This window comes from Galleria mellonella, unplaced genomic scaffold (assembly GCF_026898425.1).
Source record: "Galleria mellonella isolate WM207_F2 unplaced genomic scaffold, CSIRO_AGI_GalMel_v1 utg117, whole genome shotgun sequence".
NCBI classification, from domain to species: domain Eukaryota; kingdom Metazoa; phylum Arthropoda; class Insecta; order Lepidoptera; family Pyralidae; genus Galleria; species Galleria mellonella.
Window position 1 is genome coordinate 8,049,656 of NW_026441980.1, and position 14,514 is coordinate 8,064,169.

The window sequence follows — 14,514 nt, forward strand, 5'->3', positions numbered from 1 at the left end:
TACAAGTTTTTATACTACACTTAAAACTTGCAAGAAACATTTGTAGCACACTGTCAACTCTTTTCAATGTAGTACCACTGATTACATTTTATTTTTAATAACAACAACTTATTTTATAATAATTTGATACCAAATATGTTAAAAATTCAAAGATAATCCTAATACCTGCACTAATTTATTGTTTACTGCATGAATTAGGAAATATGTAACAATTAATATTAAATACCTTATATGATGCCTGTAAGGGCATTGCAAAAATAAATTATATTTGGATAATAGTTGTAGTATCTATAAAATAGCTTTGAATCATAATTTCATTCATCATAACCAAAGTCAATATAAAAAATTGCAATTAAATTATTGCAATGCATTATTATTATTTCAATCTTTACATTACGTTATTTATATTGACTGTAAATATTTTGCATTCATAATTGAAATTGAAAAACCTCTTCCAATGAATAAATATATTTCTTCATAAAAAAATTATATTAATTTGTTAAAAAAAATGAGATTTTATTTGTTCTCTCAAATACTGATATTCGAATTTATCGAAATTAACAGTTCTGATATGCATATATTTATTACGAGAACCTTTCTAAATATTTTTACTGTGCCCATAAATGTTCTGACATGAAGTTAGATAGTTAATTATGTTAAAATTATTCCATTCTGAAATAAGTAATTAATAATTGCTGTTATTTTTAATTTTTTTTTCTTAACAAATATTTTGAAATGTAATATTATTATGATATTAAATACATGAGTGAAGTAATGGAAGACTGTAGTAAGGCAACGTAACATTACCACCCGCGACTTTCGCGGTTGGGTACCACCACTACCTAATATACCGCATCTCACACGTGCCTACATAAATAATAAGCGCCTACTTATTAAGGTTAAAAGAAAATTACAGTAGCCACAGATACTCACATGGGATAGTATCATTAATATTATATACTATATTAGACTGTATTGTAATTTACATTTCGTTTTGTTTGTATTTTTTTAATTCTTGTCTATCCGTTAAATACCTATGTAATACTTATATATATATATATATATATATATATATATATATATATATATATACACACAATTATACATTATAATATGTAAATATATGATATAAATAATATATTTCGCTTTGATGAAACGGTCTTATATCGTATATTCTCATAATGCGTAAGATTTTTTTGTTTTTGTAGGTCAATCTCCTGCTGTTAGGAATAAATTCCGTATTTTATTCTTTTAAATCCCAGGTTCTTTCCGGTTTTATTTTTCACTGTTTTTGTTATAACATTAACCTAATACATAAATACCTACAGTATAAAATTTAAAAAAAATTGACTTTATACTGCTTCTATATGTTCTCAAAATTATTCAAAATAACATTTTAGTTTAGTTATACAATTATAACGAATATACAAACGGACTAAAAAGAAGTAACGATAAATATTTCCCAAATGAATATTGTGGCGTGTGTAGATACGATACAGTATTAAATGAAATACTAAAATTTACGAGTTTGTTGCACGTAGAAAGTATCTACTTAATTTGAAAAGTTTGAGACGTCGGTATAGATCAACAAAGTGTGGTTTATTTGTACTACTACGGATTAAATACAAAAAAAAAATAAGACGTAAAATGAGAATTAACATGGAAGTTCTATGAAGTAAAAAAATAAACAGATGCTCAAGTCGACGACGACGATATAATGAACTGACAATATTGTTCTATTATATAGTATTATAAATTTTTATTCTATGGATAGAGATTGTTTCTAAAAGAGGCAAAACAGTGTGCAACAAATACTGCTATGTTTTCAAAAGTGAATAGTGAAAAAAGCGAATAGTGTTCATTTGTCGCTTGTGATAGACGTACTCAAGTGTTAAGATGGTGAGCGAGTGAGGCGCGCCCTGGGCGGGGGCGGCTCGCGGGCTGCTGGCTGTGATGCGATGGGACAAGACTGGTGCTTCCGACGCAAGAGGAAGCGCAGCAGCAGTCAGGACGACACCCAACCGCATCACACCCGGTAAATATTCGTAACTGGAAATCGATTCTACATTTAATATGTTCTACACTTGTAGCTATTCAATTTTAAAAATTAGTTTTGTCTTTTTCTCTTGAAGTATATTCTACAATAAAAAGAATATGACAAAATATATTTATTCAAATTAAATTTATAGGAAGTTTTACTCTATGAATAAAGAAATTAGATTTTTTTTCAAATGACAGGCATATGATGAACACACTTTGGGCCCATGAAATACAAATGGTTATAATTAGTTCCAAAGTTACGAGTACCGAAGGTGTTCACATACTAACACTTATTGCAATAACTACTCAATATGTTCGTCTATTCAGGAACAAATTCATTTTCTAGTTAAAAATTTGACAATTGAATCTTATTGTCGTAATTACGGAAGCGTTATAGACCACAAGATTACCTTTGATAAATGATACTCAATATGATATACAATATGTAATAATATATAATTATATACTCGTGTATATGATTGTCATAAACTATGAACAACTTATTTTATGGTCAGTTTTTTTATATCTTGTTTGGCAATTGCAAATAATAATAACAACCTATTTACTTGTCACTCTACAAGATAAAAAAAAACAGAGTGCGAGAATACCTTTCCATAGGTACATCTATAAACTGTATATAAATTAGAACTTTGTATAATGGCTCTCTCACGAGGTTTACATCCCTAAGGTCCTACAAAACCACAATAAGATGTTACACAGCCACAGTGGGCTGACAGTTTAAGGAATAAGTAATTTGCCTAAGCTCGCAAATAATCAGACTAGTTACCAATTACGAGCACTCTTTGTTAAGCGGTATTTTTCAAGGTTATTCACCTGGTGGAATTCCTATTTGAAATAAATTTTATTTTCGATAACACAGTAATATGTATTTCGTTTCTTACTAGAACTACAATATGTTTATTATTTTCCACAGTATTTCAATGTACATTCGATATAGGCGTATGACTGACAATGATATATCGAAACAGGTATATAAATATTATATACAGACTTACTGTAAAGTAAAAAAAGATATATATAATTAAATAATATAAATAGTAATAAAGATAAATGCTTGCTCTTAGCGTGCTTGTTAATGGCAATCAATTTTATAAAATTAGATAAAAAAAATTGTTTGAAGGTCTTCGTTGGGTGAAACCCAAACTTGTATTATTTGCTAAAGCAATCTTTTTATAACTTTAGTTACATTGATGACGATTGAAATTTTTACTATGTTACTTATTATATATATAGGCTATATAGTGTTTTCTAAAATTCTATCTACATATAAACTACTGTATAAAGCCAGCCAGATCATTAATATTTAATAAAACCAAAATAACTATAAATGGCAAACCTGTTAATAACATAATAGCTTCAAGAGTAAGAGTACTTCTCATTTTTAGATACATTACATGTGCGAGAATATAAGTGGACTGTATACACGACAAGGTTTTTATATAGATCCGAGAATGCGAAAACCGACAAGTTGTTTTAAAAAAAATACTAAACTACCTAGATTCAAACTTAGTTCAAGTGACTTACCCTTTGATTAGCGTAAATTCCTTTCATAACATACTCAGACCACTCAGTTTCCTAAAGCATGCTAAAGTTACCTAGGATTACCTCGTAAATGTTATAAGAACTAAGGATTTCGATCTTGAATCCTCCGATAGACGTTTCAATCTTGAAAATATATTTTTAGCGACACCAGAAATTATCTTTTGCGTAGTTTATTTAATAAAACAAAAATATTAAATTCTAAAACTAAAGTCTCACGATTGTGAAATTAAATCTTTTACTTATTAAAAATTTTTAAGAGCGACAACGACAAAACTGTTCTGTTTCTGTTTTTAAGAGTAGACACCAACAACCTTTTTTCTCTTTCTACCTCCAATTAAAATTATTAATTGCCACATACAAGAATAAAATGTTCTTATGAATTATCGAGAATGTTAACATGCAATTATTACATCTAAAATATATTAAACTCTCTGCTTTCAGCTAGGTCTGAAAAACTTTTTTTATGAATGTATTTTTAATATTTTTTTTCTATATCGAACTAGCTAATCCAACGAACAGTTTTATTGAAAAAAGTAAAATGGGATTTTTACATTTTTCCGGGAATTTTTTTCAATTTCTCTCTTCATAAGAACCTTTCTCGAATTTCAACTAATATTTAAAAAATAAATTGCTGAATTGGCCCAGCCGTTCTCAGGGTTTGCGCTTAGCAACACATTTAACGATTCCTTTTTTTATATATATAAATAGATTTTTATAATTTTTATTGGCATACTGATATCTCCTTTCCATCCATGACAATAATCCTTATATCTCTACTGTATAGTTGAATGAAGATTCGATCATAATTAGGAATAGTATCCCAGTATATGTAGTAAGCTTCTTAGTGTTAATAACTAACTATTCATAAAAAACATACTACAAAAACTACAAGAAAACAGCAAAGTAATCAATCATTAATTGAATCAAGGCACAAGCTAATTAAAATTTTCTCAGTTCTCGAGCTTAAAGGAATCGTTCCATCGTATTTATTCACAACAAGTGATAGTGAATTACAGGGATGAATTGAGGCTAATCACATTGTAGTCAACGAAGGCCGATAGTAGCTATTAAGATGCAATTATCTAGTTGCCACCATAGCTTTATTGTATCACGGTAATCACTGGTCACCCGGGTCCATTTTTCATTGCCTACACTTGCTGTCACTTGTGTCATATTGACATGTTAGATCAACAAAATTATAAATTAATGTATCTTTAGCTATTATCTTTTTATATAATTAATTTTTTTTAACTAAACATTATTCGTAGCTTCGCTTGCTTATTTTATACGGTTTCATATCAAAATGATACAAAGGAACTCTAATGGTGTGACTTCATCCGTCTGTTCATCCGTCTGTTATATAGCACTATTAGAATATATTGATAGACTAGAACTAAAACTCGATGTCTTTCTCCATGATGATTAATTCAGCTTTTAGAGTACGAACGGTAACAAACAAACTCACCTTCACATTTACATAATACTACTATGTTAATAATTTTTAGATAATTACATAGGATGACACTTAAAGCGTCATCCTATGATATACCTGAAATATAAGCTATTAACATCCCACTGTAGAGCATGAGCTTCTTCCCGAAAATATTTGAGGGAGATGTTTGTGGTGTGGATTAGTGGCTCCATTACAAACAATATGCCATATCAGGTGTCGACCTCCACGCGGTCCCCACAGAAACCATCGTATGTAATTTCTGGTGAATTCATCACTAAGGGCCTACTGATCTGATTCAATGTATTGTCACTCACTGATACTTCACCAGCGAATACCGATATTACAGGCAGGCTTGCAGTTTATTTTTATTAGAAGCAGACAATACGAAAGTTGTTTGCATGGATATCTTTGGCTTAATCATGTTTCTACTATAAAGTAGCTGTACTTATGGTTATGTGGCTGTGTTTTGATTTGGAGAGAAAGATATGATAGTAAAATTACCGGCTACAGAGATATCTTTCTCAGGATTTTTACAAAGCTGTTCATGTACATGGACAAGGGTTGCCACTTTCCATCAGATGAGTTTTCAGCCTCTTTTACTATTCTAACCTTCATAACAAAATTCATCTCATTATAAAAATAATTATTATACCTCGCTGCCCAGACGACTTAGGATTTATTTTGAGGTTTTTTATTAACTTGTTTCACAGAAACACCATTAAGTTGCATTGACACCAAGGCCCTAATTGCATTACTATACATTACACGTTGATACTCGTCACATTATAAGACGGGACATTCATTAAAGCGTCCTATACTCGACACAATCCGCTCGTAGAGATGTACTGTAATTGCATATACGTGCAATCCCGCAGTAATTATGTTTGGCCACAAGCGTAATAATACGGTGGGCAGAGACACCGCTATTATCCGTCAAGGTAACGAACATTCTGCGCTCAACGAGGCTACAAAAGGTATACAAGCGTCCTTTATTATACCTGTAAAAGAAACTAGCTATTAGCCCGCGACTCGGTCTGCATGCAATTTATGCTGACGCATAAAATGTAATAGCGTGTCTTTACTTTCTGTAATATTTATACAAAACTTTATTCGTCGTTCTATTCGTATATATTTATATGTATAAATCTTATAAGATAATAACTAAGTAAATTTTATATATGTATTTTCAAAATCATATTTGAAATTGATCCATCCAAATAAGACATGCCATGTTTTTTTTTTTACAAAACTACAAAACATGTTATAAAGGCGATGTTTAACAATACACCACGATTTTCCACAATACAGGACACAGACGGGCATATAATTCATCGTACGATAAATAACTATTTCTACTGCCATATATAATGTTTATTTGTTTATGTATACTAAATATTAATAGTTGTAGCACTTCATCTGCCCGCTAGCAACATGTTTTCTAACTGCATTGGGTTGACTGGAAGAGATCTCTGTCAGAGATAAGTCCACCCTTGCTCACAATATTTATAAATGCATTAACATTGTAATTTACAAGTGCAATAAAGAATATATAAATAATGCTCCTATAACAATAATAGAACAATTACAAACGTATTACTGCCCTTTTAGGAAACTATTATAAATGAGCTCTTTTATTGAAAATTTCAATTCCATTGTCATTTTAGAATACCTTATTTTAAATGTAAAATATCTATATAGATATGATTCTTATTCTTATCATACAAATATATTTCTGATTGCTAGTTTTTTAAGGAAAGCAACGTAAATATCTTCTTTAGAAAATAGATATAGAAATTCCATTTCCGTCCAAGTATGCCATAGTTTGTAATAACTAATAACAAACGTAAAAATAAATATGATGACCCTGTCCACAACCAACGTTTTTATTTCTTATAATTTACTGGACATAGTATCGATCATCATTATCGTCATTCCAGCCGTTAACTGTCTACTGCTGAAGGTAAGCCTCCCCTTGGGGGGTTTTGCCAATAGTTACCACGTTTGGCAGGCGGATTGACAAATACAGATAGGCTTTAGAGATATTTTTAAGAGGGTCGCTGCTGTCCATCCCTCGCCCTAACTTAGTTGCCTCTTACAACACCCACGGGAAAGCAAGGGGTAGCTTATTCTCTGCCGGGACCACACAGGCACAGTATTTATGCATATACATATTAGTAAATCGATATAATACTGATAAAATATTATAAATGTTTTAAAATTAAATATCTAGATCTATAATATTTATTATAGAATACTAGGTATATCCACAATTCGTCCATCGTCGTCAATTTTTACATATACATGATATGTAATTTTAATAAGGAAAAAGAGACCGAGTACTTTTAAAAGATATTTTGTGCAGGTGATGTATATTTTGTAAACATCGACGATAATATTATCATCGATTAAGTTCATAAGTCACGTGACCCCGGTTGTCAGCTATCGTATCAAATACTTCGTAATCTGTCTATTATTTGTTGATTTTTTTACTATTGAAAGAGTCCCCAATATCATCTTATGGAAAGCTACTACTACCTAATACTTGATATAAAAATCTCTGTAATTACGTTTACGATAGTGAATAATATTTTATCATAGAGATCAGAAAGATGAATGTTTCTAATTGAAGTATTATATATCCTTTCTATGTAAAAGTAATTTAACTTCAACATCTACAATTTAGAAATTCCAATATATAACATCGGTTCTTATACATAACTGAGAAAGATATTTTTTGTTCAATTTTTCATATTGAACTGAAAATTTTTCAAATTGAATAATGTTAATGCGTTCCTTATTTTGGACTAATATTTATTTGAACTCTATTATACCTTTTTACATTTATATAAAGTCCTTTTTGAAATAGTTGAAATATATGAAATATGAATATATGAGTATTTGAAATATAATATTTCATATACTGAGAAACAGAAATTACTCTTATTTAATTTTGTATACCATTTCCTAACCTAAATCTATTAAACTGAAATCAGTTGCGATTCGCAGCAAGCTTCAGTGAACACATTGGCAGTTTTCGTTTGACCTACAAACGAACGCACTCAGCGGCGTCTATCAAAGTGATCCTTGGCACAAGGGAGTAAGCATCGCTTCCGTCCGACAGTACAGTGACTTGCGTCATTTCCTCCACGAGGGTTGCGTGCCGACGTACGCATGCGGCTCGCCCCTTTCGACCCCCAGCAAAATGGCGGTGCCAACATGGCCGCCGAGCAGCCGCAGGATGCTCCGTGACGGTGCTCCCGTCCAACACGAAGTTGATACGCTTTTCCGGAGCGCTTTACACCTGGACACGCACATCTGCACAAAAACAGGCGGTGTCATCGATTTATCGCTCACTGTGAAACGACACAAACGCTGATAGGAGAACCGCGCGTGCAACAAGTGATATCGTTTCAAAACTTAGATATATAAATTATGTATTCGTATTATACTTTTGCAGTGATGTGACTGTGGGTCGCTTATAAATATAGAACGTGCCCTTTTGGTCAGTGGCGGCGCGGGTGAGCCAAGGAGTGAGTGACGTCGGCGTCGGCCGCTCACGTTCCCCGCGCCGCGCAACGTCAACAGTGCCGCGTCACGCACGCCGTTCTTCGCATCATATAAATATTATCAACACGCGTGCGTCGCGCTAACGGGCGGTATTTTTAAAAGTGACATAAATACTATAGAAGTAATTGTAAAACATGCGGACTTTCAAATATAATTATTACAAACATTCGTAAACTAACCATGAGTTGACTTTAATGAACATTATTTTTATGATTTTCTATATTATGACGATATAATAAGTGCATCACACGAATCGCGGTAGCGTAGCGCCTTCAGTATTCGTGTGGCGACAGCGACATCAGCGCGTGAGTCGCGCGCTCCAACAGTGACAGAACACGTGCTGTGATGCGTTTACAGCAGGACACATGGCACATCATTCGTGATTGACTACTGTGACAGTGTGCTGTTGGTCCGATGCATCCGTTACGCGAGTGTATGTGGGGAACACGCCGGCGTCACGCTCGGCGTGTGACTCGATAATTCCACAATGTTGACGTTCGTTTTCGCGGTGTGGTCGGCGGCGCGCGCGTTCGGTTGGGCGTGCGAAGCGGTACCTACAACCCCAGAGGCTGAAGAAGTGCCAGTTCTTCCGCGGTTGCGTTCAGCAAGAGCGTCTAGTGATCTTTCTACACTCAGTGCAACCACCACCAGTTCCAGCCAGACCAGTAGCGGAGAATATTCAAAGAGGTCGATGCCTCTTTATACCTTTACAATTAAACAAAAAACACAAGTCTTTACCAATCTATTTCTACATAAGTTTTATTTGTATGTTGTATTATATAATACTTTATAGAAAAAAAAATAGGTATAATCATAATTAATAACTAGCTTAAAATAAAACATCTTAAATAAAACAATTCACTAACTAATGCACTAGTTTTGAAAACCAGGGCAGCGTGGCCGTAATTATAATAACTTATATGGATGATTAATGTACAATAATACACGTACAGTTTCACGATATAGTTCATACTAATAGTTCATATAGTAAACAAGGATAATGAAACTGTACTGAATAATTGTAAATATAACAAATATAAATACTTATAACTGTACAACATTAGTATATACAACAAATAAGTATAATTAATTAAAAATAAACAATATTTACGGAAAAACATAAGAAGCTGAAAATAGCTCTCATTCACATTTTTAAAACCTTCACACACTACACCCATTACACGATAATATGCTTTTTACATATATAACAGATAGTAAGGATTTGTATGAAAATCAATTTGTTTTTTCCAAATCCTGTTTGCTTGGAATTTTTTTCAACTATACAATAATATTTCCAAAGTATTGTTATTTTATCCATGGCATTATATCTAAGTTAATACCCGGAGGAGGAGGATGAGGATACTATTTCGCAGATCTAAATAAAAATAATATTTCCAGTCCTTGACAATAACACCTTATAAATATTATGCTACATTGAACACGGAAAAACCCTCGATATATAAACATTGGACAAGCACAGTACTCACATTTTATAAGTAATCAACCAACTTCAATCTCAATTTTGCAACTCTGGGCCTGCCTGTCTACCTAAGGGCAGAGTATATGGTTCTACTACATACATACTAAGGTATGTCGAATCGTGGCTTAAGTAAATTGAAGTAGCTTGTTAGAATTATTCCTGGAAACTTCGTTGATATCCTCATACTGTTACACCTGTGTATAATAGTTTAATTGTTTCACAATATCTATAATTATTCCTAATTGGCCATCTTCCGCGACTTTACCCAGAAAATCAGTCCATTAAGTACCTCGTATGCTAGTTAGGCCATAACCTACCTGCGTTTGCCAGATAGATTATATTCTAACTATAATAATAATAATAATTTCATTCAAATCCATTCAATACTTTTTGGGTGAAAGAGGAACAAACATCCATCAATTCGTCCATTCTTACAAATGTTCGCATTTATAATATTAATAGAATTTTGTTCTGTATCCATTTTTGAGGTAAATTAATGTACATTTATTCCATAAATACCGACGTAAAGGTATCTTAGACTCCACACAGACCAATCGCAATTAATACAAATGTTTGTATTGTGTAAGTATCGAACCCGCAATCATCGCAAAGTTGAAATTCTCGGTCACTGAACAGACTCACTGAATAGACCAGCATTTTTGGAGTACGTAGTTTCTTAAAATAACGTCTGGAAGTATTTTCCCCTGTCTCAATATGACACGATACGCGGAATGGTCATTGCAGTTCTTGGAATAGATAGAAACTACGATAGGACCGTACACATTCTTTACTTTATATAGTAACACATTCTTTACTTACTATATACATAATTATAAGGCCAACTCAGCGTTGCCAGATCGGGTGTTTTTTTTTGTAATTTTGGATAAACAGTTTTCTGTTCGCGAAATTCGGAGAAATTTATTTATTCTTGGAGAAAAGTGAAATGGTTTTGGAAAAAGAACCGTGTCCCGATTTGGGTTATGGTGCGTCCATTGATGAATCGCATACTAACAGTTAGGGGTTCACGAGTACAGTCACGGAAAAATAGTTCCATTGTTATTCAAAGTGAGCGTATGTTTATAGGCAATCCAACATTGATGACTTAATTGACATTTATATCTGTGAAGATTCTTCATTAGAACTATTAAATCTTAAAAACATGTCTCCCATTTGTGTTGATGTAAGTTTTATTGGCTATGTCAGATGCCTTGCATATCCTAAATGCCAAATAATAATTGCTATATGAGCGCAATAGTCTACGGTTCGATCCCCTTTTTTGCAGGTACAATAGAAAGATTTTATTGGATCTTTTCCTTCCATTTTTTTATCGGCCTCAAAGTCTAAATTTTAGCCATTACCACCGTCACCGCAAGGAAGTGCTCTGATCGCAAAGAGAATTACAATGCCCTGTAACATTTCACAGATAAATTATAGGCAATATTTTCACAAATCAAATGGATTCCTGCCACCGCTCATACGAACGATATATTTTATCGATATAGGTGATGCACTATCTAATGATATATAAGCTACTTCGGGACTCGTCATGGCCCAGAACCCATACTATCCGGGACATGGTTCTTTGAGTAATTTTTTTTTTGCCTTTTGGGTAATAGTTTTAATACTTGCAAACTCTATAGAGGTAAATACAATCAAATATATGAATGAAAGTAGTAAAACAGCGGATAAGATAAGAGGAAAGGGTAAGATGAAGTAAAATAAACTGGAGTAGAAACGGAAGGAATGGTTTTTTTTCGTTGTTTATATATATATACAAACTGAAATTTAAGTATCTCAAAAATATTGATTACTTGTAGTTAAATCTATAATAAAATATCTATTTAATATGTATTTTTTACCATTTCACGAAGTATTCCTATAATTGAATATTTTTTTAATATCAGTACATTATTTATTTTATGTTATTTACTGTACTTGTATCATTAAAAAGAAATACAATCCACACTAACAACAGAATACGTATTGGAGTTGCTATAAATATTAACTTCCTGATATGTATACCTAATGGATTTTATGCAAATAATACCTACTTTCCTCCAGTACGATACTTAATTATATATTGGTTTACTGCGAATATAAAAAAAGAAAAAATACGGATATAAAGTTTTTGTTGTACCATATTTATACGAAACACTAAAATTGCCAAATCGGTACTATCGTTCTTGAATAATGTAATAATCATCAATTAATTTTTATTCATATAATATTCTTAACTTATAATAGTCAATATTTTAACTTTATTTGCATAATTAACATAAATAGTTCTTTGTACTAAAATCTATTTTGTAATAAGGTATTAGACTTAATAATAAAAAGTTGGAATTGAATTAAATAGATAAAACCTCAAAAGATAAGATGATGATAACATAATAAACAGAACATTAGATACTTTATATAATTGGCAATTATACTAGGTAACGCTATTTTAATCATTAATCATACAAATAATTCTAGGTATGACTAGTTAACGTTCAGTAAAATTTATATTATAAAATTAATTTTAAATAAAATTAAAAGGTTATTGGAAACGGAGGATATACTATATTTTGTAAAAGTGCTACTAATGAATATTAACTTAACATAAGTGATTATACTAAATACAAATACTGATTGTATTTTTATTTAATGCAAAATACAAACTCTATTTCCATCCTCCATTCTGAAGGCCGCGCTGAGCTGGAATGGCTTACGTGCAGTTATTGATTAGCTCTTTTCATTGGAGACGATCCTGGCCATGTCGTAATGCAGCATTGAAAAGGAACCTAGACAACCATTTAATTTGATATGACCACCGATATAACTGCTGTTTTGTAGACGAGAATTCATGCATTGAGTTTATTATCGTCTCTTCGATCTGTATGTCCTAATTATGCTAGTACTAGTGCTAAGAAATAACGGACACAAATAACAATATGTTGTCATCCAAATATTACGACAAAAAAAACCGAAATTGACCAAAACCATACACACAAGCATGACAGTTAATGCCACAAATTAATAAAAATATATACACTCGTAGAAAAAGAATGAAAAAATTGATTTGAATGTCAAATCAAAACTTCAATAACTTCATATATCTTTATAGAATTAATTAGGCAACAGGAAATTGATTTTTCGTTCAACATCAAAGTAGACTGGCAAACTCTATATAAATTAGCTGTACCTTCACCAGCCTTTGAATGATGGGAAAATTTCCCACGAAACAAGGCTATTAAAAATGGTAAAGTGTACTTAATTAAAACTTTATCCGTTTACAAAGTCTATAAGAAGTTGGATCTGTAATAATGTCGATAAAATTTTGCTATAGAGATATTGGATATCGAGCTATTTAAAGAAGGCCGTTAGCCGACTGTAATTGAGTATAAATGTCTCTCATTACTATGCAAAACAAATAGAATGTACCTGCTTTATCCATTGTAAGATGGCAAATTTCCATTAATTAAATTTACATTTTGTTTAAAAAAATAGACCTCCATTGCAAAGACTATCACTGCTCCTGCTAATGCCCAAGCCGACTATATCATTCCGTAGCAGTAATAATAACGTTAATACATATCTTAAATTGAAGAAATTAAAAACCTTATATTAAAATGAAAAGTACAATCAGTATCCTTAAAAAAAAAGAACAACAAAAAGTCTCATGTTTGACCTTCATGGGGCTATGTATGGGAGATATCCAGAGGTCAGACGTTAATGTATTTTTATGATTGTAGATTGTCTGATACCTTTTCAGATATATTTTCAGTGTATTGCTGACAATAAGTTAGTTAGACCTCATTACTAACAATCCCTTTCACATTATCCATGTAAACTACACATGTAAACTATTGTAGTTTCATTCGATCTAATTACAAACGCGATTCGATTACAAACGTGTATTATTGTCTACCAGCTTAACAAATTCTTCGTATTAGGTACACAAATTTCACGTTATCTGTGTTTATTGTAGTTTCATGTTCCTTCTAACATACCTTACTGTTACTTCCATAAAGCAACGTAATAAGTTATGCATAGTAGCCGAATGGTTTTCTTATTTATCCTTTTCTCAGTATTTTCTTGATCTCGTACTGGTTATATTTTCCATATTTACTTAACCTACATTCAAGATATATCATTTTATATCCACTTGTTCCAGCTTCCTCATCTATTATAACTATTGCAAGTGTTTTAGCTTCTTTCTATTTAAAAATTATAATGTATTGTAATTTTAATCTTAAAATGTATTAATATAATATATATCTTATATTAACAACAAATAATCGTCACTATTGCATTTTCTTGAGCTTATAGAACAACAGGCATTATCTGTCTTTAGAAAAAAAAAAAAATTAAACAAATATATATTTGATTTAAGTATACAAACTGTCATAAATGAAACAATTATAATGCG

The 14,514-nt window shown here is 31.7% G+C and overlaps 1 protein-coding gene across 11 annotated transcripts in view; it reads left to right on the forward strand.

Annotated features, from left to right (window-relative positions):
• Positions 1 to 14,514, forward strand: part of LOC113511544 (cAMP-specific 3',5'-cyclic phosphodiesterase) — a 547,503-nt gene that overhangs the window by 411,426 nt on the left and 121,563 nt on the right. The window contains exon 1 of one of the 11 annotated variants that reach the window (XM_052897829.1): positions 1,911 to 2,035. The exons of 9 other annotated variants lie outside the window; for them this stretch is intronic. In XM_052897829.1, coding sequence (XP_052753789.1) covers positions 1,959 to 2,035 — 77 coding nt within the window. In that variant the 5' untranslated portion in view covers positions 1,911 to 1,958. Of the gene's footprint in view, positions 1 to 1,910; positions 2,036 to 8,372; positions 9,311 to 14,514 lie in introns of those variants that run through there. One more of the 11 variants, XM_052897794.1, reaches the window with a different exon arrangement.